Genomic DNA, 21,822 nt, shown 5'->3' with positions numbered 1-21,822 from the left:
GGGGAAAGTGTGCAGCAAACCTTAAAGGTCTGGGGCTGAGGTTGCCTTCAGAATGCCAGAATAAGTGTCGCTTTCCCACCAACATCATCCCGCCCCCAGCGGAGCACTCAACTCAGGAGGGAGCCCCTGGGGCTGATTTGCACACTACAGACTAACCTGGAAGCTTTAAGATAAATTGAGAGCAGCCAGGGTCAAGGATTCAAGTTCACATATTTAAGTAGCTGAAGAAGCAGCCTCCAGTCTTTCTTCCTGATGACAGCAAGTCCAGTCATATAAAGACGTCCATGTGCTACACAGACGGCATCCATCCATTCATTTGCAAGTTTTTATTGAGTGTCTGATAGGTCTAGGCACTGGTAATTAGAGCTCTTAGGGAGCTGACAGTCTAGCCATGTTAAGGGAGGAAAGGGACCACGATGAAATGAACATCAGAGGCCCAGTGTGTTTCTCAAAGTATGGTCTGAGAGACAGAATATACAAATGGACAATGGCCAAACTATGTATGACAACACAACTCTGAACCACGTAAGAAGCTCAGGAAGCCAAACCATAACCTCTGCATCTGGACCACAACAGTTAGGACATCCTCAAGGGCTGCCAAGGTCCCTCTTTTTGCTGGACTTCCAACTCAGGAGCAACCAGAGAAAGCCTACTGCTCCCCAAACCAATCACATAAAACACCCCTTGCCTCTAGTAGCCTGCCTCTAGCTTTCTCAGGCCAACAACCTCCAATCCGAACATACCTTCCCCCTTTTTTTCAGTTTTATAAAGCTTTCCCACTCCCCTGCCTGTCTTTGAGCCTGTCCCAAAGACAAGTAATGGGGGCTTACTCTGTTGCTATAGCAAAGTCTGAATAAGTAGCATCTGCTTGTTCTCGTTTGGGTGGTTTTAGTTTAATTCTGCAGGTCAGTCTCAACTGAATTATGTGGGATCATAGTTATGCAGCATCCCACAAACACCACCAGGTCTCTGGGGTGGAGACCTAGGAATCTGTATTCTAACAAGGGCATCAGGTGATTCTTTTGCAAAGTTAGAAGAATGGATGTTGGACCCAAAATGGAAGAAAAACAAAAGGTTCACTATTTCAACCTCAGGTAAACAGTTTGGTAGAGAGGAAAAGTATATGAGATTTTTGTTTCAGGCTGAAGTTTCATCTCTGCCACTTTTATAACATATAGCCTTAAGGAAGTACCAAAATTTCTCTGATCCTTAGTTTTCTGATATGTAAAACAGAAAATGCCAATATTTTCTCAACATAACATTATTGGAAGGATAAAATAAAATTACAAATGTGAGAGTGCATAGGATGTGGCATAAAAATGTTACATATGAAAGCTATTATAATGAAAGGGTATTTACACTTAATTCTCCATCAAAACCTCAATTTGGAAATTTGTAATTGTAAACATTTCTTCAAAAAATTATGAACTTTATAGTAAATTGTAATTATAGACAGCTTGTCCTTCACAACTGATAGTGATGTTATTCTTGGTGTTATTGTGACTGATTGAAGAGGGGGCATTCTTTCCATATTTGTCCTGAAGTTTGTGGCTCTGAGGCCAAGTTTGATGCATAGAAAATATTACAGACTCCACCTAACTAAGAGTAGGGGCTTCTACATTTTTTAATGTTTATTTATTTTTGAGGGGGGGGGGAGGGGCAGAGTGAGGGAGACACAGCATCTGAAGCAGGCTCCAGGCTCTGAGCTGTCAGCACAGCTGCAAGGGGCTCAAACTCACGAATTGCAAGTTCAAAACAGGAGCCAAAGTCTGACACCCAACCGACTGAGCCACCCAGGCAAGGAGTAGGGGCTTCCAGAATCATAATGTCATGTGATAAATGATTCTTGAATAATAGAATTCACTGTATTGTCATTTGTGCAGTTATTCAGATTGCTGTATAGGCCAACTAAAGTCTTGCTTCCATTGCCTGATATTCACTGGTTATGAATTACTGCTTAACAGTGTATATCAGTTACATGTCAATTATATCTCATTTTTTAAAAAGGCCAAACACAGTGTATCTTAGTATATGTTAGACTGCCTCAACTTGCCAAGGGAAGAACAGGTCCTGTAGGCTACTGCCAGAGCAGTTCCTCTTTACCACATGCTTTATCAAAGAGACCACTGCAATGCTAATAGATCTGATGCACTCAGAAACATATAATTAGCATTCATAAATTAAATAAACTAATGACACTGTTCGAGGAAACAAATGTGCCATCTGTGAATTCAAGTCTTCAGGAAATAAAGAGCCACCATGGAGATGAGATATAAATGACTCTTGGCAGATATTGAGCTTGGCATGGAGTTGGATGCCTTTTGACATCACACTTCACTTTCTAAAAGACTCTTGGTTTCTAAAAATAACTATTTTGTTTTTACCATATTAGTACATCTTTCCACCAAATACTGCTATGTCATTAAATGTTTGATATGCTAATTGTGATATCATTATCAATGTGTATAAATGATGGATATATACAGGAAATTTTGCATACTTCATTTACATACTGGATTAAATAAGTTGCTAAGTAAATAGTAGGTATAATTTATTTTTTTTTTAATTTTTAACGTTTTTTATTTATTTTTGAGACAGAGAGAGACAGAGCATGAACGGGGGAGGGGCAGAGAGAGAGGGAGACACAGAATCAGAAGCAAGCTCCAGGCTCTGAGCCATCAGCCCAGAGCCCGACGCGGGGCTTGAACTCACGGACCACGAGATCGTGACCTGAGCTGAAGTCGGACGCTTACTTAGTAGGCATAATTTATAAGGCCACCACATACAGCTGTGAAAGTTGTGCACTGACCGATTCCAGCTCATCCCCCTCAAGTAGAGTGCAATGTGAACACTGTCCTTAGGAGTTGTACCTACACAATCAACACAGGTGTGTAATTGGCTGCCCAGAAGCTGATAAATCTGGCAAAGCCTTTTTGGTAGGCCTCCTGGAAAGTAAGAGAGTGAACATTCTAATGACTGGGTAACAACTACTTTCACAAGTCAGAAGTTTTCAAATTCCTTGTTTTTAGCAAATGTCAAAGAGCATTTTTGACAAATAACTTGGAAAGAATCCACAAAATGAGTGGCACTGCTATAATAAAATTCCTCTCATTTCCATCTGTTTGTCTGTGTGAACACATTTGCTCAGGGATTTTATCTGCAGAAATGAAAAACAAGGATGTCATTGATTCTAAACTCTGTCTCATTCCAACAGTAAGCAATACTTAGTCAATGATATATGGTCTAATGAAAAGAAAATAGCCCAATTCATCAGACTGAAATAATTTTTGAAATTTTTACTTTTAATTTAAACACATTTATGTTGTTTGATCAATTATAATAATTGTAATGTTAAACAGCCCATATTTTTTTTTCTACTTAAGAATCCAGACATAAAATACTTTAAATTTTAATTTATGTACGTTTTTGTTGCAAATTTAAGAGGTGATTAATAAAAAAAAATTTCAAGTATAAAAATATACAGACAATTCTTTATTTAAATGGACCCAACATGCATGAATTTCACTTACCATGCTTAAATAACACCAATCCCCTAAACAGGGTTCAAATTTCAATCACTGTGGTATATTAACTGTAACTGCACAAAATACAAATTTCGCCCCCAGCTCCTCAATCTACAAGTCACTATATGAATAACAGATGAGCATCATTATCAGTGACCAATCATATTTCTTCTTTCAAAGTCGTTGGTGATTGGTCACTGTGCATCTGTTATTCAGTTCAAGCAGCAAAGACACACAGACGGCAAAGCCTGTGGTTGTTTTACCTCGTTATCTGCCAGTGACAAATGTATTATTTTACAAAAATAGATCACTGAAAGAGGACATTGGCTAATAAAAATGAAAACTCAGCAAATAGTTGAAAAGGATAATGCCACACGTGAAATTTGAATAGAACATAATGAAGTACTAGAAGAAACAGCTGACCAAGGGTATGTTAACACTGCCACCATCCGAGAGAGTCTAGATATACAGTCAGTGGAAATTGCTGCAGGCAAACTTAGGGACTTAAGTGAGGAAAGCGGTTGTTGACAAAAGGAATGAGGATGTCCCAGAAGTGATGTTGGCAAAAAACTTCATATTACAGGAACTCGTGGAGATTCTTCATAATGCTGACAAGGCAAAGGATAAAATGTTGGAAACTGATCCAAACTTAGAAAAAAGTATGACAATTCACTAGGGCATAGAAAGATGGTCTCTCTGTATTCTAAGTTATATGACAAAAGAAAGCAAGAACTGTTGAAACTACTCAAGATAATATTTTCTACAAAGAAATACTTTAATTCTCAATATTTCTAATTGCACTGTACGAAGTAAATACTGATCTTACTATGTTTTTCATTTTCCTATATATTTGTAACTGACAGTAACGCAGTTTTTAATGTTCTTACAAAAGAATATTTTAAGGTCACAATTAAAATTTTTCCCACTAATTATTAATATTACTTTGCCCAGTAATCTGGCACATTTTTAGGTCCTGCACCACTGTGTAAAATGAGGACTGCCTTTATTTTCAGTAGGACAACAATTTTCTGGGGAAAGTGGAACAGAAATATGGCCTCAAGAAGAAAAAAAGAATGAGATTAAAAATTTCCCACTGTTGAATAAAAGGTACAGGGAATCGAGTCAATGGTATTGTAATAGGGTTGTGTGGTGACAGATGGTAGTTACATTTGTGGTGAGCATAGCATAATGTATACATTTGTATAAACCTGTCCAATCACTATGTTGTACACCTGAAACTAACGCAACATTGTGTGTCAACTATACTCAGATTTAAAAAGAAAAAGAAAACGAATTTTCACTGTTAAAGAACTTATGTATTTTTAAATTAAAAAAATGTTTTAATGTTTATTTATTTTTGAGAGACAGAGACAGAGCGTGAGTCGGGGAGGGGCAGAGAGAGAGGGAGACACAGAATCTGAGGCAGGCTCCAGGCTCTGAGCTATCAGCACAGAGCCCAATGTGGGACTCGAACCAATGAACCATGAGATCATGACCTGAGCTGAAGTCAGACTCTTAATCGACTGAGCCTCCCAGGGGCCTCTGTTTATGTATTTTTAAATGAATGATGGTAAATTTCAAATTAATATAGGCAGTTTTTATTAAATAGATTTAAAAGTTATGTAACCACCTATTAAAAAGTCATTCTTGGGGCACCTGGCTGGCTTAGTAGGTACAGCATGTGACTTGATCTCGGGGTTGTGGATCTGAGCCCCATGTTGGTTGTAGAGATTACATAAAAATAAAATCTTTTTTTTTTTTAAAGTCATTCTTGGGGTGCCTGGGTGGCTCAGTTGGTTAAGCGTTCGACTTCGGCTCAGGTCATGATCTCTCGGTCCGTGAGTTCGAGCCCCGCGTCGGGCTCTGCGCTGACAGCTCAGAGCCTGGAGCCCATTTCCGATTCTGTTTCTCCCTCTCTCTCTGCCCCTCCCCTGTTCATGCTCTGTCTCTCTCTGTCTCAAAAGTAAAAAATAAAAAATAACATTTAAAAAAAGTCATTCTTTACAATATGTTAGAAATGACAACCTTGGCAAATATTTAAGCTTATGATGAAAACTTTTCAATATCAACCTGAAAACGTGGAAGTGCGTATAGTTTTTCAGTTGTTTGGGGGGGTACTTGTGCAAAAAACTTATGAAAGACCACAGGTCTCGCTTCAAAACAGGAACTAGTCTACTACTGTGTGGGAGAGGGTCACTTACAAGATAGCAGCTTATTGGGAATATGTTTTTGGGTGCCACAGTTAAAGCTAAATTCCAGATACAATTAACACAGGACAGAAAAATAAACTAGAAAAATTTTCAATTACAAGCAGCAGAAACCCAATTCTTATAACCAAAAAAAAAAAAAAAAAAAAAAAGAGTAAGAGTATTGGCTCAAGTAAACCAAGACAGACTGATACTCCTAAGTAAATCAGAGATTAAAGCTCTCCAAAGACTCTCTGTCTCATTTAGTAAAAGCCTAATTACTTATACTGGCCTCCTGGACCCCCATGCCCAGCTGTGCCTTCTGCCTTCACTAGGAACATCATTGCTTCAGGGCCTCACTGGTAGCTATTTCTTTTGCCTACAACTGCTTTTCCCAGTTACCACCATGTAACCTGCTTGCTCACTTCCATCAGGTTTTTACTCAAATATCAACTTCCCAGTGAGGCCTTCTTCTACCAACCTATTTAAAATTGTCTCCCTATTCCACATGCTATTCCTTATTCCCCTTATCTGCTTTATTTTAATCCGTAGTACCTATTACCGTATACTATATATTTATTTGCTTATTTATCAGATTATTGTGTGATTTCTCCCACTATAATATAAGCTCCAGAAAAGCACTGATTTTTGCCTGTTTTGTTCATAGTTATATCTCCAGTTCGTTTCTGTAATCCGAGAACAATGTCCGCATGTAACACGTGCTCAATAAATATTTGTTGTATAAATGAAAACATGAATGGATTAAAAGGAAGACTTCCAGAATTTTGTTTAAAAACTTGCTCAAGGGCCCATAGTTCTTTACGAAATTCCATAAATGACTTATTCTGTAGACACTGTCCTCCTGCAGCATGGTCTGAAAGGTTTCACTTTTTAAATTTTTTTTAATGTTTACTTATTTTTGAGAGAGAGACAGAGCATGAGTGGGGGAAAGGCAGAGAGAGAGAGAGAGAGAGAGAGAGAGAGAGAGAGAGAGAGAGGAGACACAGAATTTGAAGCAGGATCCAGGCTCTGAGCTGTCAGCACAGAGCCCGATGTGGGGCTCGAACCCACAAACTACAAGATCATGACCTGAGCCGAAGTTGGACGCTTCGCTGACTGAGCCACCCAGGTGCCCTCATTTGATTTTTAAAAAGTAATCTCGATGCCCAACGTGGGGCTCGAACTCATGACCCTGAAGATCAAGAGTCTCATGATCTACAGATTGAGCCAGCCAGGCTCACCTCCTTTCCATTTTTTAAGGTGTGGACCACGGTACCTCTTTCATAAAGCTTTTCTGACATCAGAATTAGCCAATGAGTGCAAAACAAAGTGCTACATGGTCAGTTAGTCCTTCCTTGACCTAAGTACTTTTAGTTTATGCTATTAAGTTGCTTTATGAATCATACTTTGGTATTACGAATTATATATGTATATGTCCCACCTTTTCAATCAAATTGTAAATTTGTGGAAGGGTATCTTATTTTGTAAGAAATTTAACCTATACTTCCACAGGTTTTTGTTTGCACACAGTAAGTGCCAAATTAGTTTTTGTTGAATGAAGTATTTTTAGCCTCCAAAATTGTGTAATAGCATTTTCTGGATTTAAGTGTGAGAGGGCTAAGTTGTTCATGGATATCTGAAAGAATATCTTTCATATTGAACTGAGGATAATAAAATATTGTTTGGACCAGGTTGTGAAATGCATTGTGGTTTTGGTATGTAACACAATCCGGAAAATGACTAGAGTGGTAGAAAAAACATGTGAATGAGCAAGTTTTCCATTTTGCACTGATTATAAAAATCTTATGAGGTAAATAATATTTAGTTTAATTATAAATATTATTTACTAGTTTTTTAGATACACAAATGAAATATTATTTAAGTACATAAGACAAACTAATTTTTTTACCAAGTAACATTTTCCATAAACATTGGGCATTTCTAAGAATTTCTGTGTTAGTAAATACCTATATTAATATTTTGTTTCTGGGGAGCCTGGATGGCTCAGTTGGTTAAGTGTCCAACTTCAGCTCAGGTCATGATCTCACAGTTCAAGCCCTGTGTCAGTTCTAGGCTGACAGCTCAGAGCCTGCTTCAGATTCTGTCTCCCTTCCCTCTCTCTCTCTCTCTCTCTCTCTCTCTCTCTCTCTGCACCTCCCCTACACTCTCAAAATAAATAAAAATTTACAAAATTACAAAAATAAATAAACAAAAGAGTAACAATATTTAGTATGTACAATTGCTATATCCTCACTTGCTCCACAAATAAAAGATACTGCCTCTTAAGCATAAAGTAAGTAGTCCTCTAACAAGAATTATTTAATTCCTCAGGAGATATTTGGCAATGTTTAGACACATTTTGGGTATCACAAGTTGTTGGGAGAGATGCCACTGGCATCTAGTGAGTATAGTTTGAGTTCCAATCAGATCCAGATAGCACAGGTTTGATACACTGGGGAACAAAAAATCAAAGGGGGAAGAACAGTGTTTATGTTAAAAAGGCAAAATTAAAAAAAAAAAAAAAGATGGCTAGATAGAGGGATGGATATGTGATAAAACAAGCAGAGTAAAAGGTTAATGGTAAAATCCAGACAGTAGATACACGTGTTCTAAAAGGCCAATAACGGAATATTATGAAATACTGTATGTCCCTAAATTTCACAACTTACATGAAATGGACAAAGTCATTGAGAGACATTATGGTGGTTTTAAATTTTTTTTTCAACGTTTATTTATTTTTGGAACAGAGAGAGACAGAGCATGAACGGGGGAGGGGCAGAGAGAGAGGGAGACACAGAATCGGAAACAGGCTCCAGGCTCTGAGCCATCAGCCCAGAGCCCGACGCGGGGCTCGAACTCCCGGACCGCGAGATCGTGACCTGGCTGAAGTCGGACGCTTAACCGACTGCGCCACCCAGGCGCCCCTATGGTGGTTTTAAAGTATATCAAACATTCTTTAACTCCACCTTCAAAGGTGGAGTCTGATCCCCCTCCCTTTGAGTGTGCGCTTAACTTAGTGTTTTGTTTTAATACCTAGAATAAGGTAGAAGTGATGGTGTTTGATTTTTCAGACTAGGTCAAAAAAGGCATTGTGGTTTCCTCTCTGCCCTCTCTCTTGGGTCACTCACTTGGCAGGAAACCATGTCTTTAGGACACTCAAGCAGCTCTTTGGAAAGGCCCAAGTGGTTGGAAATTGAGGCCTCTTGCCAGCAACCAGTAATAAATTGAGACTTCCTGATAACAAGCAGCGAGGAACTGCAGCCTCCTGCCAAAAGCCACCTTGCAAGCAGATCCTACAGCCTTAGTCCAACTTCCCTGACTACAACCTTAGCCAACATCTTGACCCATTAAAGATCCTCAACAACCCAGTTGAGTGCTCCTGAATTCCTGACCCAGAGAAACTGAGATAATGCTTATTTTTAAGCTGTTAAATTTTGAGGTAATTTGCTATGAAGCAATAGTCAACAAACTACCAAAGTTTACTCAAGAAAAACTATATAAGCTGAATAGTCCTCTATCTATTAAAGAAACTGGATTAGTAGTCAAAAATCTGCCAACAAAGAAAACTCCAGGCCTGGATGGCTTCGATTTTGAATTGTATCAAACATTTAAGAAAGAAATAATGCCAGCTGTTAGTTTGATTGTTGCTCCTTTCAAAGTCAATTTTTTCTCTGATCATTTTATGCTTTTTCCATCTTTGATTGTCAGTAGTTTTACAATGTGATTCCATGTGGTTTTTCCTTTTATTTATCCTGTTTGGGGTTCATAAATACTTTTTAATTTAATTTGATGTTGCTTATCAACTTTGTAAAGTTCTCCATCATTATCTTTTCAAAATTTTTTTTAAGTTATCCATCATTATCTCTTAAAATACTGCATATTTCATTTTCTTTCTCCTCTCTTTCTAGGACACCAATTTCCTAGGTTAGACCTTATTTATCTTCCATATCTCTTAACTTCTCTTCTGTATTTTCATTGTTTTGTCTCTCTCTGCACCATTCTGGATATTTTCTTCTAACTTGTGCTTGCTCACTAATTCTCTCTTCAGATATGCCTGTTCTGTTGTCAATTCATCCACCAAGACTCTAACTTCAGTCATAGTAATTTTCAGTTCTAGTATTTCCATATTGTGTAATTTTTAATTCTTTGCCAAAACACTCTATAGCTTGTGTGTGAACATGCTAACATCTAGAGGTCCTGCAGATCTGTTTAAATGGAAGCTTCTGCTGGTGTTTGTTCTTGTCTTTTGGTATGGCTACTTTTCATTGTATATCCCATAAGGTACTTTACAGATTTATTTTGAGGCCTACTGTGTTAATTTTCTATGACCGCATAACAGTATTACCACAAATTTAACATCTTAAATAAAATATATTTATTATCTCATACGTTCTATGGGTCATGAGTCCAAACAGCTCCACAAAATGCTCTGTTCCAGGGTCTCACAAAACCAAATCGAGGTGTCACCCTGAGCTGTGATCTCAGCTGAGGTTCCACTAGGAAAGGATCCACTTCCAAGCTCACATAATTGCATCATGCAGTTCCCTGCAGACTACTGGACCAGTGGCTTACTTCTTGCTCTTGGCTAGAGGCCACCTTCAATTGCTTGCCAGGTGGCCCTCTCTGATGTCCTGTTCACAACATGGCAGCTTGCTTCCTTAAAATCAAAGGGGAGAATTTCTTAACAAGATGGGCATCACAATCTGATATAATATCATCATGCCACATTATCACGCACATTGCATCATTTTTGTGGTATTCCATTGATTAGAAGCAAATCATAGATCACCTCCTCCACAGACAAAGACACACACACACACACACACACACACACACACACACACACGGACTACTGGGATACAGGGATCATGGGAGGCCACCTTAGAGTCTAGGTACCATATTTAGGATATTAATTTCCTTTTGAGGGAATTTAGATTTGCTTCTGCCAAGCCCCTGGGAGCTCTAAATATCCTAGATAATCTCATTTCATTTCTTTACTCAATTACTTACAAGTAAATGTGCTTAGACATAATCTAACTTATTAATTTAAAGCAAAGATTTACTTTTCAACCTAGAAAAAAATAGATGGTACCAATTTTTCCCATTAAATTATATTGAAAAATCTCTATTTCTGGTGCCCTCCATAATGAAAAGACAATTTTGCTATTATTACATAATGGAAATTTATGCCTAAAACATGAGAGCCTAGAAATCAGCATAGAATTACAAAACTTTCAGTGCAGTTGATGTTTTGCTAATATCCTCATATGAAAGTCTCATAAATGCTGAGTATTCATACTATTATATATTGTATCACTCAAGTCTGCATTGCTAATCTTGAGAAAGAACAAAGCTGGAAGTATCACAATCCCAGATTTCAAGATCTACCACAAAACTATAATAATCAAATGGTACTGGTACAAAAACAGACATATAGATCAGTGGAACAGAATGGAGTCCAGAAATAAACATACAATTATGTCCCCAATTAATCTTCAATAAAAGAGCAAAAATTATACAATGGAGAAAACACCATAGTCTCTTTAATAAATGGTACTGGGAAAATTGGGCAGCTACATGCAAAATAATACACCAGACCACTTTTTTATACCATACACACACAAAAAAAATTCAAAATGGATTAAAGACCTAAATGTGAGACTTGAAACCATAAAACTCCTAGAAGAAAGGTCAGGCAGGAATTGCTTTGACATAGGCCTTCACAACATTTTTCTGGATATATCTCCTCAGGCAAAGGAAACAAAAGCTAAAATAAACTACTAGGACTACACAGAAATAAAAAGCTTTTGCACAGCAAAGAGAACCATCAACAAAACAAAAAGGCAACCTACTGAATGGGAGAAGATACTTGCAAATGATATATCTAATAAGGGGTTAATTTCCAACATATATAAATAACGTACACAATTCAACACCAAAGAAACAATCTAATTTTTAAAAAATGGGCAGAAAAAAAATGGGTAGAGGACCCGAAGAGACATTTTTCCAAAGAAGACATACAGATGGCTAAGAGACACATGAAAAGATGATGAACATCACTAATCATCAGGGAAATGCAAATCAAAACTATAAGCAAATACCACCTTACACCTGTCAGAATGGCTAGTAACAGAAAGACATGAAATAATAAGTGTTGGTGAGGATGTGGGGAAAAAGGAACACACATGCACTGCTGGTGGGAATAGAAACTGGTACAGCCACCATGGAAAACAGTATGGAGGTTTATTTTAAAAAGAAAAATATAAATACTATATGATCCAGTAATTCATTCCCCTTACTGAGTATTTACCCAAAGAAAACAATAACATTATTTGAAAAGATATATGCACCCCTATGTTTATTGAAGCATTATTTATAATAGCCAAGATATGGAAGCAACCTAAGTATCCACCAACAGATGAATGGACAAAGAAGACATTGGGGCACCTGGGTGGCTCAGTCGGATAAGTGTCCGACTTCGGCTCAGGTCATGATCTCATGGTTCATGGGTTCAAGCCCCGTGTTGGGCTCTGTGCTGACAGCTCGGAGCCTGGAGCCTGCTTTGGATTCTGTGTCTCCCTCTCTCTCTGCCTCTGCCCTGCTTGCACTCTGTTTCTCTCTCAAAAATAAATAATAAACATTAAAAAAAAAAAAGATGTGATGTGTACACATACTGTAATATCACTCAGCCATAAAAAAGAGAATGAGAGCTTACCATTTGCAACAACATGGATGGACCTAGAGGGTATTATGCTAAGTGAAATAAGTCAGATAAAGAAAGACATATACCATATGATTTCACTTACATGTGGAATTTGAAAAATAAAACAAGGCAGAAACAGACCCTTTAATATCCCATAAATATAGAGAACAAACTCATGGTTGCCACGGGGGCATGGTGGGGAAGGGAAAATGGATGAAGAGGAGTGGGAGATACAGGCTTCTAGTTACGGAATGAGTAAGTCACAAGGATGAGTCACAAGGGAATATATATATTCCCTATACTTAGTATAGGGAATATAGTCAACAGTATTGTAAAAGCCTTGCATGGGGACAGTTGGGAGTTACACTTGTGGTGAGCACAGCCTGATTTATAAATACGTGACATATAAACTTGTCCACTATGTTGTACACTTGAAACTAATGCAACACAGTATCAAGTTAACTTCAATTAAAAAATAAAAATGACAGGGTGTCTGGGTGGCTCAGTCAGTTAAGCGTCTGACTCTTGATTTCAGCTCAGGTCATAATCTCATAGTCTTGAGATCAAGCCCAGCATCAGGTTCTGCGCTGACAGTGGAGGCTTCTTGGGATTCTCTCTCTCTCTCTCTCTTTCTCTCTGCCTGCTACCCATGCCTCTCTCTACAAAGACTGAATTGCTAAATAGAAATAACATAGTGACCAAACCAGCATACTGGAGTTATAGTCTGTGATGCGGATATAAATTTAAAATATATGAAGAACGTTATTTCATTTCAAAAGAAAATCTGAGATTGATGAAAACTTGGGCAACAGATACTACATCCCTATCTTTAAAATACTGAATTGGGAGTAAGACATTATATACATTTGGGAGCCTTTTATTATTTTTTTTAATGTTTATTTATTTTTGAGAGAAAGAGACAGAGCATGCAGGGAGAGGGACAGAGGGAGACACAGAATTGGAAGCAGGCTCCAGGCTCCGAGCTGTCAGCACAGAGCCCGATGCGGGGCTCGAACTCACAAACCGTGAGATCATGATCTGAGCTGAAGTCGGACGCTCAACTGACTGAGCCACCCAGGCACCCCAGGAGCCTTTTATTCTTATAGGAATAAGGCATCAGGCTTATTTTTAAGTTCTGTAACTACTGGACATGCTTTTGAAGGAAGTATCTAATAAAGTAAAATATATGACTACTTACTCCCTCTGGAAATAAATTTAAAAATACAATCTATCTATCAACCACCACTAGTAGAGACACCAATCACACCTACCTCAATCCTGTACTTCTCTTTTCCCCAATTTTCCCCAGGCACATGGTCATCCGGAATAATGCATTTTTCATCCTTTCTCGCAGTTAGGCTGGAGCACTGTGACTAAGTTCCGGCCAAAGGAAAGTAAGGGTACAAACTTCTCACTCACTGCCCTTCTTGCTGGCTACAGTGTTGAGGCAAGGGACAGAGCTCGAACAGCAATCTTGAAACATGAGATAGGAGCCAAATGCTGAGGTTGGGAGAGCACCACAGCAGCCTTGTGATACTTACCTCCGAAATTTTTTTAAGTGAGAGGGAAAAAAAAATCTTTTAAAGCCACTGGTATTTGAGGTTTTAGTTTTATGCTGCTGTACCCAACCTTAACTGATACACATTTCAATTGTTCGTATATTACTCCTTTATTAGAAATTGTAAGTGAGAAATTATTTCAACACCTGAAGACCAAACTACAACAGAAGATTCCATGGGTTCAAGATTTTGAGACATCCTGGAAAGAGTTTTCTGTAAAGTATATCCTTTCCGTGGCATGGCAACATCACTCTTCTTTAAAAAAGTTACTGGACAGACATCATTTCCACCATCACCTATATAAACAATTCGTGTATAATTCACTCCCTGCTGTGACTGTTTATCTATAAATTCTACTAAAACTACGTTTTTGCAAAGATTTTTTGGGCACCTACTGCAAGAATGAGCATGGTAATTTTCCACAGTGAGATGACCATTGCTATCAAAAGCTGCTGGATTTGTAAACACTTTATCAAATACATCATGAAAACCGGTAGCTTCTAAAACCCAATCTATGAAGACTGAATTTGAATCTGAAATAATGATGCAGTCAAATTTATCCTTGTTCTTCCTTATAAAGTTCAAAAGTTCTACCATCCCCAGAGTGAACGGCATTGATGTCACTGCTCTTTTCATTTCATCTTCTCTTACACCTTCATCTCCCAAATACTTAAAGACTCTGCCCATAAATTCTGTCCAAAATCCTTTTTCATAAGAATCTTGTAGTTCAATAGGAAGCTTTTTCTCTGGAGCACACTGTACAATCCAGGTGTCACTATTATCATCTATGATTGTATTGTCAAAGTCAAAAACAAGCAAAATTTTCATGGTTCCAAAAGCAAATTTGGGTTATCCTGAAAAAGAAGAAATATTATTTCCTAAACATACTATTTACATATTTAGCAATTAACAAACATTACTGTTAATCTGCTAAAACACAGGTTCTAATAAACAAGTTAAAATGATTACGCATTTTAAGACCATCATTTAAGCACTTTTCCCGAAGAAGTAAAATTCATATGTATTTTAGGTAAATGGAAACAGATTATCTAAAAGGATACTCACAGTATTATTGTGTTTCTGTGGGGATGCTTCTTTGAGCACTCAGAATTAAACTACAGAGTAAGCCAATGAGAGGAATAATGAAATAATTACTCTCTTACAGTCTAATTTAGAAAAATTTTAAGACAGAAAATAAGTAGGCTAATCACTCTTATTGTCTTTAAATTATCAATCACAAATTAGTTTGAAATATTTACAGTAATCCTCATATTAACACATCATGTATAATATAAATTCTCTGTATACTGACAAAAATTCTGACCAAATCTAACTTATGAAATCTTGCAAAAATGTGAATAATTTTCCTAAAAAACGTATTTAGCTTGAAGTCATCAATGCCAGTGTTATAACTAAATGGTTGCTTGATGCTGTACTTGAATTCTAAACAAATTACTTAAACTTGGGAGAATTCCATTCTTCCAGACTAGAGGTAACTTTTGTTAACAATTTTCACATTTATTTATATTGTCTTTAGATAGTTTAGTTCCAGAGTACCAAATAATCTGGGTATATGTGAAAAATCACATTGCTTATGATATGACAATTACTTAATTCTCTGTTTTCATTAAATGACACTGAAGGTCATTAATTATAAATCTCAAGAGAAAAGGAAAAACTAAACTGGTCAACAGACAGTATGTATAAAAATTATGTAAAAAAGACAGTTATAAAGAATACCCAAGAGAAGCTACAATTAGTGTAAACAACAACAACAAATTTTTCAGTGTTACTAATATTTTTAAAGATACCACAATACACCAGGCCCTGGACTAAGAACTTCACAATTTCATCATCTCAGTTAATTTCATCACCCTATTAAGTAGAAATTAACTTCATCTTAGAGACATATAAACTGAAGCCTAAGTGTTAGTTAAGTTGGTTAAGTATTAGTTAAGTGGAAGAGCTAGAATTTGGACTCAGGTCTGCTTGACACTCTAGTTCATGCTTAAAGTACCATACTCTAATGTAAAAATAATAAGTTTATTTTTACAAATTTTAAATATTTTATAAAGAATTTTTTTAATGTTGCGGCATATGGGTGGCTCAGTCGGTTGCGTGTCCAACTTTGGCTTGAGTCGTGATCTCACAGGTCATGAGTTCGAGCCCCACAGGGGGCTCTGTGCTGACAGCTCGGAGCCTGGAGCCTGCTTCAGATTTGGTGTCTCCCTCTCTCTCTGCCCCTCTCCTGCTTACACTCTGTCTCTCACTCTCTCTCTCAAAAATTAATAAACATTAAAAAAATTCTTTTTAAAAAAATTTTTTTAATGTTCATTTATTTTTGAGTGAGAGAGAGACAGAATGTGAGTGGGGAACTCGAAATCACTGACTGTAAGATCATGACCTGAGCAAAAGTCGGACACTTAACCGACTGAGCCAACCAGGCCCCACTGTTTTTTAATTTTTCAAATTTAATTTTTCAGATTATTTTTTGTAATCTCTACATCCAACATGGGGCTCAACCTCATAACCCCAAGATCAAGAGTCACATGCTCCTCTGACGGAGCCAGCCAGGGACCCCTCTTATCAATCAGTTTAAAAATAAATACTAGATAGATCATTTTGACAAAAAGATGCTTAATTACATGAAAACATTCATTAGTCTCAAAGTACACACTAACCCTAATACCACATCTATGACCATTCTGAGGTTTTAACAAGAAATCCTAAAAAGAGGGGCACCTGGGTGGCTCAGTCGGTTAAGCGTCTGACTTCGGCTCAGGTCACGATCTCAAGGTTTGTGAGCTCGAGCCCCATGTCGGGCTTTGTGCTGACAGCTCGGAGCCTGGAGCCTGCTTCAGATTCTGTGTCTCCCTCTCTCTCTGACCCTCCCCTGTTCTGTCTCTCTCTGTCTCAAAAATAAGTAAAAATTTAAAAAATTAGAAAAAAAAAAAAAGAAAAGAAAGAAATCCTAAAAAGAAAAGTGAAGAACCCCAGCAACAAGAAAAAGAAGAGATAAATTAGAAACGGAAAACATGGGGGCACCTGGGTGGCTCAGTCAGTTAAGTGTCCAATTCTTGATTTAGGCTCAGGTCATGATCTTATGGTTGGTGAGTTTGAGCCCCGCATCAGGCTCTGTGCTGGCAGTGTGGAGCCTGCTTGGGATTGTCTCTCTCCCTTCCCTCTCTGCCCCTACCCTGCTTGCTCTCTCTCTCAAAATAAATAAAAACTTAAAAAAAATCTTTTTTTAATGGAAAACATGGCATTTAACCACATATATTCTCTGGCTTATAACAATAGATATCTAGTAGGTAAAATTGAGAATAGAGCTTGTTGGCTCAAACAGGAGTAAGTATTCTGTCTCTCAATTTAGGGTATCTGGAGAACAACTAACCTAGAAGGGTATCTCCTGTTGTGTTTAAATTTAGACAGTATATAATATTCTGATACTCTGGATCCTTGTATCTCTAAATATCTAATCCAGGTATCTCTGACTGGCTGCCAGGGATTTAAGTGCAGAATTCACTCTCTCACAAAACAACATAATAATCAGCAATAAGGCAGACTGGACAAACACATTAGTACTACACTCCAGGCACACTTTAAAAAAATTTTTTTTTCAACGTTTATTTATTTTTGGGATAGAGAGAGACAGAGCATGAACGGGGGAGGGGCAGAGAGAGAGGGAGACACAGAATCGGAAACAGGCTCCAGGCTCTGAGCCATCAGCCCAGAGCCTGACGCGGGGCTCGAACTCACGGAGCGCGAGATCGTGACCTGGCTGAAGTCGGACGCTTAACCGACTGCGCCACCCAGGCGCCCCCAGGCACACTTTAAATTAAACATGCTTTTCAAGGATTCTGAGTTTATAACTTTTAAAAATATTCAAATGTAACTCATTGGTTGAAAATTGTCTCAAGCCTAGATTTAATCAGCCACAAGTAACCTAAATTCCTGAACTATTAACCTCAAAGTAATAAGATATATCATAAACTTGAAGTTAACATAGTTCTGCTGTTGACTATTAATTTCTACCTGAAGGTGTACTTTTCTTAATTTCAGATCTTTTTCTATTAGTTGTTGTTTTTTTTTTTTTTAAGTTTATTTATTTATTCTGAGAGAAAGAGAAAGCACAAGTCAGGGAGGGGCAGAGAGAGGGAGAGACAGAATCCTAAGCAGGCTTTGCACTGTCAGTGCAGGGCCTGACACAGGGCTTGAACCCACAAACTGTGAGATCATGACCTTAGCTAAAGTCAGACACTTAACTGACTGAGCCATCCAGGAGCCCCTCTATTAGTTTCTTGTCACCACTCAACATAAACTTTTATTAAAAATACTTACTTGACTTAGTATTTCCAAGACAATTAATTTTAGTTCAGAATAGAGCTTAGGTTAAATAGTCATGACAATCTTCAGTTTTAAACACCAGCCAGTTTCTAACCAACAGTACCCCTACTCTATATGCAGGGAACAAAGTCTTCTGGTTTGGAGCAAAAAACAAAGACTTCTTAACTCCTAAAATTAATAAAAGTATTTAAGGTATTTTTAAATTTATGTTTTCTAACTATACTGTTTTCTCTTATATCAGAAAGTCATCTATTAGAAATAGGAGAAACAAAATTTTGATTAAACAAAAACCTTAAATATAAAACAGGAAATGTTATATGAATATAGATTTTTATCCAGTGGATATAAACACAATTGTTAGGCTGATTATGCTGAGATTTCCAGATTTCATCATTTCTTTTTACTTGTTAAATAATAGACAAGTACCACATTCTGTTTCAATAAACTTTCAAAGATTAGTGCTATACTTTAATAGAAATGTCTCCAAAACTTAAGGATGTGCACCAAAATTTAGTTTTAAGAATGTGAATCTATTTTGGGGCTCCTGGGTGGTTCAGTCAGTTAAGCATCTGACTTTGTTCAGGTCATGATCTCAAGGTTCGTGGATTCGAGCCCTGGAGCCTGCTTCAGATTCTGTCTCCCTCTCTCTCTGCCCCTCCCCACTTGTGTTCTGTCTGTCTCTCAAAAATAATAAACATTAAAAACTTAAAAAAAAAAAAAAGAATATGAATCTATTTTGAATACAATGTTAAAATTCCAAAGGCAGTTATTGATTATTCTCTCCAAAAGCATGAACAGGATATATTTGGTATATCTGCAATGTTTCCAGTGATTAACAATAGCCTATGTGTCTTTAACAATAATGAAAACTGGAAACTACACAGATATCTGAGAATTGGGGACTGCTTAAATAAGATATGATAGCCAGATAATGGAGTATTTATTTAGCCAGTAAAAGCTAAGATGTTCAGTTCAAATTAAACAAGTCACTAAACAGTGTATACAGTAGTATAGTCCCATTTTTGTTTAAAAAAGTTAAAAAAGCCTATGTGTACAATGGTAAGATCATGGGTGCCTCAACTTCAGTGCATTCTTTTTCTACACTGGTTTTGTAATAATTTTGTCCCCAGAATAATTTAAACTGTTTCAGATCAGAGTGCAAATAATACCTTAATTTCATAACAACAACAACAAGAGTGGAGGTCAGCAGATAAGTAACTAACTCTAGATAGACTTAGCTATAAATATCCATGAGTTAGTTGAACCAGGTGTAGGAAGTCAAATGATATCAGACTATCATGTCAAACAGGCAAATTACTGACACTAAATTTTATATGATTCAATACTTTCTGTAACCTATTGAGTTAAAATTCCAGAGAATTTTTGTTCGGAGGCAATTCTCTATGGGTCTCTACTGTTTCTAGATGCCTTACAAGCAAGGCATTCAGCACTCTATGCTCTGGGCTGTGCTGTCAAAAATGTATATATACTGAAAGGCATGCTTAATGTTCACTATAATAAACATTATGGTTCCCTAAGCTCAGGGTTCCGGTCCTGTAATGCAACACACTCCAAGTGCAGGCGATTTCTGCCTCTTTGCATCACCCTGTGGCAAGTGGGGCAACAGTGCTAATATTCTGGCTACTGCCACCGCTGTAAGTAATTCATCTGTGCTCTAGGGGTCTATGTCTTCTACAAAACTGTCGCAGGCTAAGTTGTTAGCGCGCAAGCAGGATAAAATCTCTGACTCTTCCGAGTTCTTGACATTTTTACAACTATGCTTCCAAAAAAACCACCAACGCCACCAACGCTGTATGTGCAAAAGCTAGTTTCTGTCAACAAATATTTTATTAATCTTTTCATACTTACCAGCATTATTATGGTGGTACCTCTGATAGAAAACCTGAAGAAAAACAGGACAACTATGTGTTAGAACCTTAATGATTAAAAATCTTACCTCCTTTCACTTTGAGTGACTCTACTTTGGTGCCTAATGTGTAGGTGTCCTAGCCAACTAGCTTATAATGATATCATTTGTACCTCGATGTGTCAGAAAAGGATCTTCTGAAAACAAGCCTGCATCCACTCTTAACAGATTTTTGTGCCCTTAGTGGTCTGGCTGGTCCCACAAATGCATTCAATTTACTATACTGTATTTACTAAGCAATTTGAAGGATCTTAAAGATCCTAATATCAATGTTCCGGCACAACATCCAAGTTTTAACATTCCTTTTTTTTTTTTTTTTTTTTTTAATTTTTTTTAAATATAAGCTTCATCTAGCTCGGATCATGGCTTAGAAGCCAAAGTCTTTACAAACAGATTTTCTGTCAATTAATCTCTGGGTTTTTCTGGAAGGGAGGCCTTTGCCCTCCACCTTCCACCCGCGAGGAGATCGGTGGGCCGCACACACCAAGCATAGGCCTCGCTCTCCCACACACCTGCCGGCCCGCCCCGAACGTAGGTGCAGGCACCTCGTTGGGGGTCATCTCCCGTGAGGATCGCGTTGGATGAGGCTGGGAGCACCCGGCCGGGCCGGGTCCCCAGGGCTCCTCGCCAACCCAGACGTCTGCAGCCGTCCTGGCCTCCGAGCCGCTTCCGCGGACTCTGCCCTCCGACCTTGTTCCTGTGCCTGCCCGCGAGGGGCACCCCACCCGCACGCTGAGCCTCGACTTCCTGCGCAGGCGCACCCGGGGTTCGCTAGCCCCAAGGCGGACTGCAGTGCGTTCACCGTCCCTCGGTGGCGCCCTCGTCACTTCCGGCGGCGTTGCTAAGCAACCGCACAGTTTGGCTAACACTAGACCAGCAGGACTCCTACACTCCCCGCCTCGGAGTAGCTTGGAAAGCCAGATAGCGCCAAGGGCATGTCGTCAGAGATGCTGGTGCGGTTCGGAAGGCGCTCTGGACAGGCGAAGGAAAACACAGGTGAGCTAAACTCGCCTCTCCAGGCACAGGGATTGCTCTGGCCTCCAGGCATACGGTAAGAGGCAAGGGTGCCAAATCAGAGTTTAGGTTACTTTTTGAAATGGGCTGCACCAAATCCAAAGCATCCCCATGGGTATCGTTGGGCTCTGTGTAAATGAACAGTTTTGTCTTCATATGATTGGGTAGGTGAGAAAAGTTTACAAATAGGAGCGGAGGAAAGAGAAGTTAGAGACTCCCACTTGACCAGCTGGTCTGAGCCTTGAGCTGTGTAGTTGCAGTTCCAAGTGTCTGGTATTTGCTGAATTCCCTTAAGCTTTTGTTATTCATTGAGTGAATTGGAATATCTTTTGGAAGTATCAATGACCTCATTAGAATCTTGACCCTGCTGTGAACCTACTGAGTGCTGTTAGGAAAGTCTTTCATGGAAATGTCTCAATTTCCTCATCTCTAAAGTGAAGGAGTGTAAAAAATAATGCTACTTAGGTATTATAATCTAGGTGACTTGTTATAAAAGTTTGATTTTTGAATACAAGTAGCCTAGGGGGACATCTAAAGAACTCTAACAATTCGAATGATTTTG

General features: G+C 38.2%; 2 protein-coding genes across 7 annotated transcripts in view; one reads left to right on the top strand and one right to left on the bottom strand.

The window, feature by feature from the left end:
• Nucleotides 1-3,479: 3,479 nt before the first annotated feature.
• PHOSPHO2 (phosphatase, orphan 2) lies at nt 3,480-21,027 on the bottom strand. Of its 6 annotated transcripts, none has more exons than XM_040475326.1 (5): nt 20,759-21,027; nt 20,189-20,222; nt 15,038-15,087; nt 13,955-14,826; nt 3,480-4,132 (listed from the first exon to the last, which is right to left on the bottom strand). In XM_040475326.1, the coding sequence occupies exon 4, from the start codon at nt 14,798-14,800 to the stop codon at nt 14,075-14,077; it is 726 nt and encodes a 241-aa protein (XP_040331260.1). In that variant the 5' UTR covers nt 14,801-14,826; nt 15,038-15,087; nt 20,189-20,222; nt 20,759-21,027; the 3' UTR covers nt 3,480-4,132; nt 13,955-14,074. The 6 variants fall into 6 exon arrangements, with proteins under 6 accessions (XP_040331260.1, XP_040331262.1, XP_040331259.1 ...); XM_040475328.1 differs by having other exon boundaries at nt 20,792-21,027; XM_040475325.1 differs by lacking the exon at nt 15,038-15,087 and having other exon boundaries at nt 13,685-14,826; nt 20,759-21,026.
• Nucleotides 21,028-21,088: 61 nt separating this feature from the next.
• The window catches only part of CFAP210 (cilia and flagella associated protein 210), a 30,623-nt gene continuing 29,889 nt past the window's right edge, over nt 21,089-21,822 (top strand). The window contains exon 1 of the mRNA XM_040475323.1: nt 21,089-21,242. Within this exon, the coding sequence (XP_040331257.1) occupies nt 21,182-21,242 (61 nt within the window). The 5' untranslated portion in view covers nt 21,089-21,181. The remainder of the gene's footprint in view (nt 21,243-21,822) is intronic.

The sequence above is a fragment of the Herpailurus yagouaroundi genome, unplaced genomic scaffold (assembly GCF_014898765.1).
Source record: "Herpailurus yagouaroundi ecotype Mexico unplaced genomic scaffold, PumYag 140, whole genome shotgun sequence".
In the NCBI taxonomy this organism is placed as follows: Eukaryota; Metazoa; Chordata; class Mammalia; order Carnivora; family Felidae; genus Herpailurus; species Herpailurus yagouaroundi.
The sequence above is the reverse complement of the archived record's forward strand: the minus strand, read 5'-3'. Positions and strand labels throughout refer to the sequence as shown.

Excerpts from the sequence above, each read along its gene's own strand:
- PHOSPHO2 (XM_040475326.1), bottom strand. The coding sequence starts at position 14,800 with ATGAAAATTTTGCTTGTTTTTGACTTTGACAATACAATCATAGATGAT.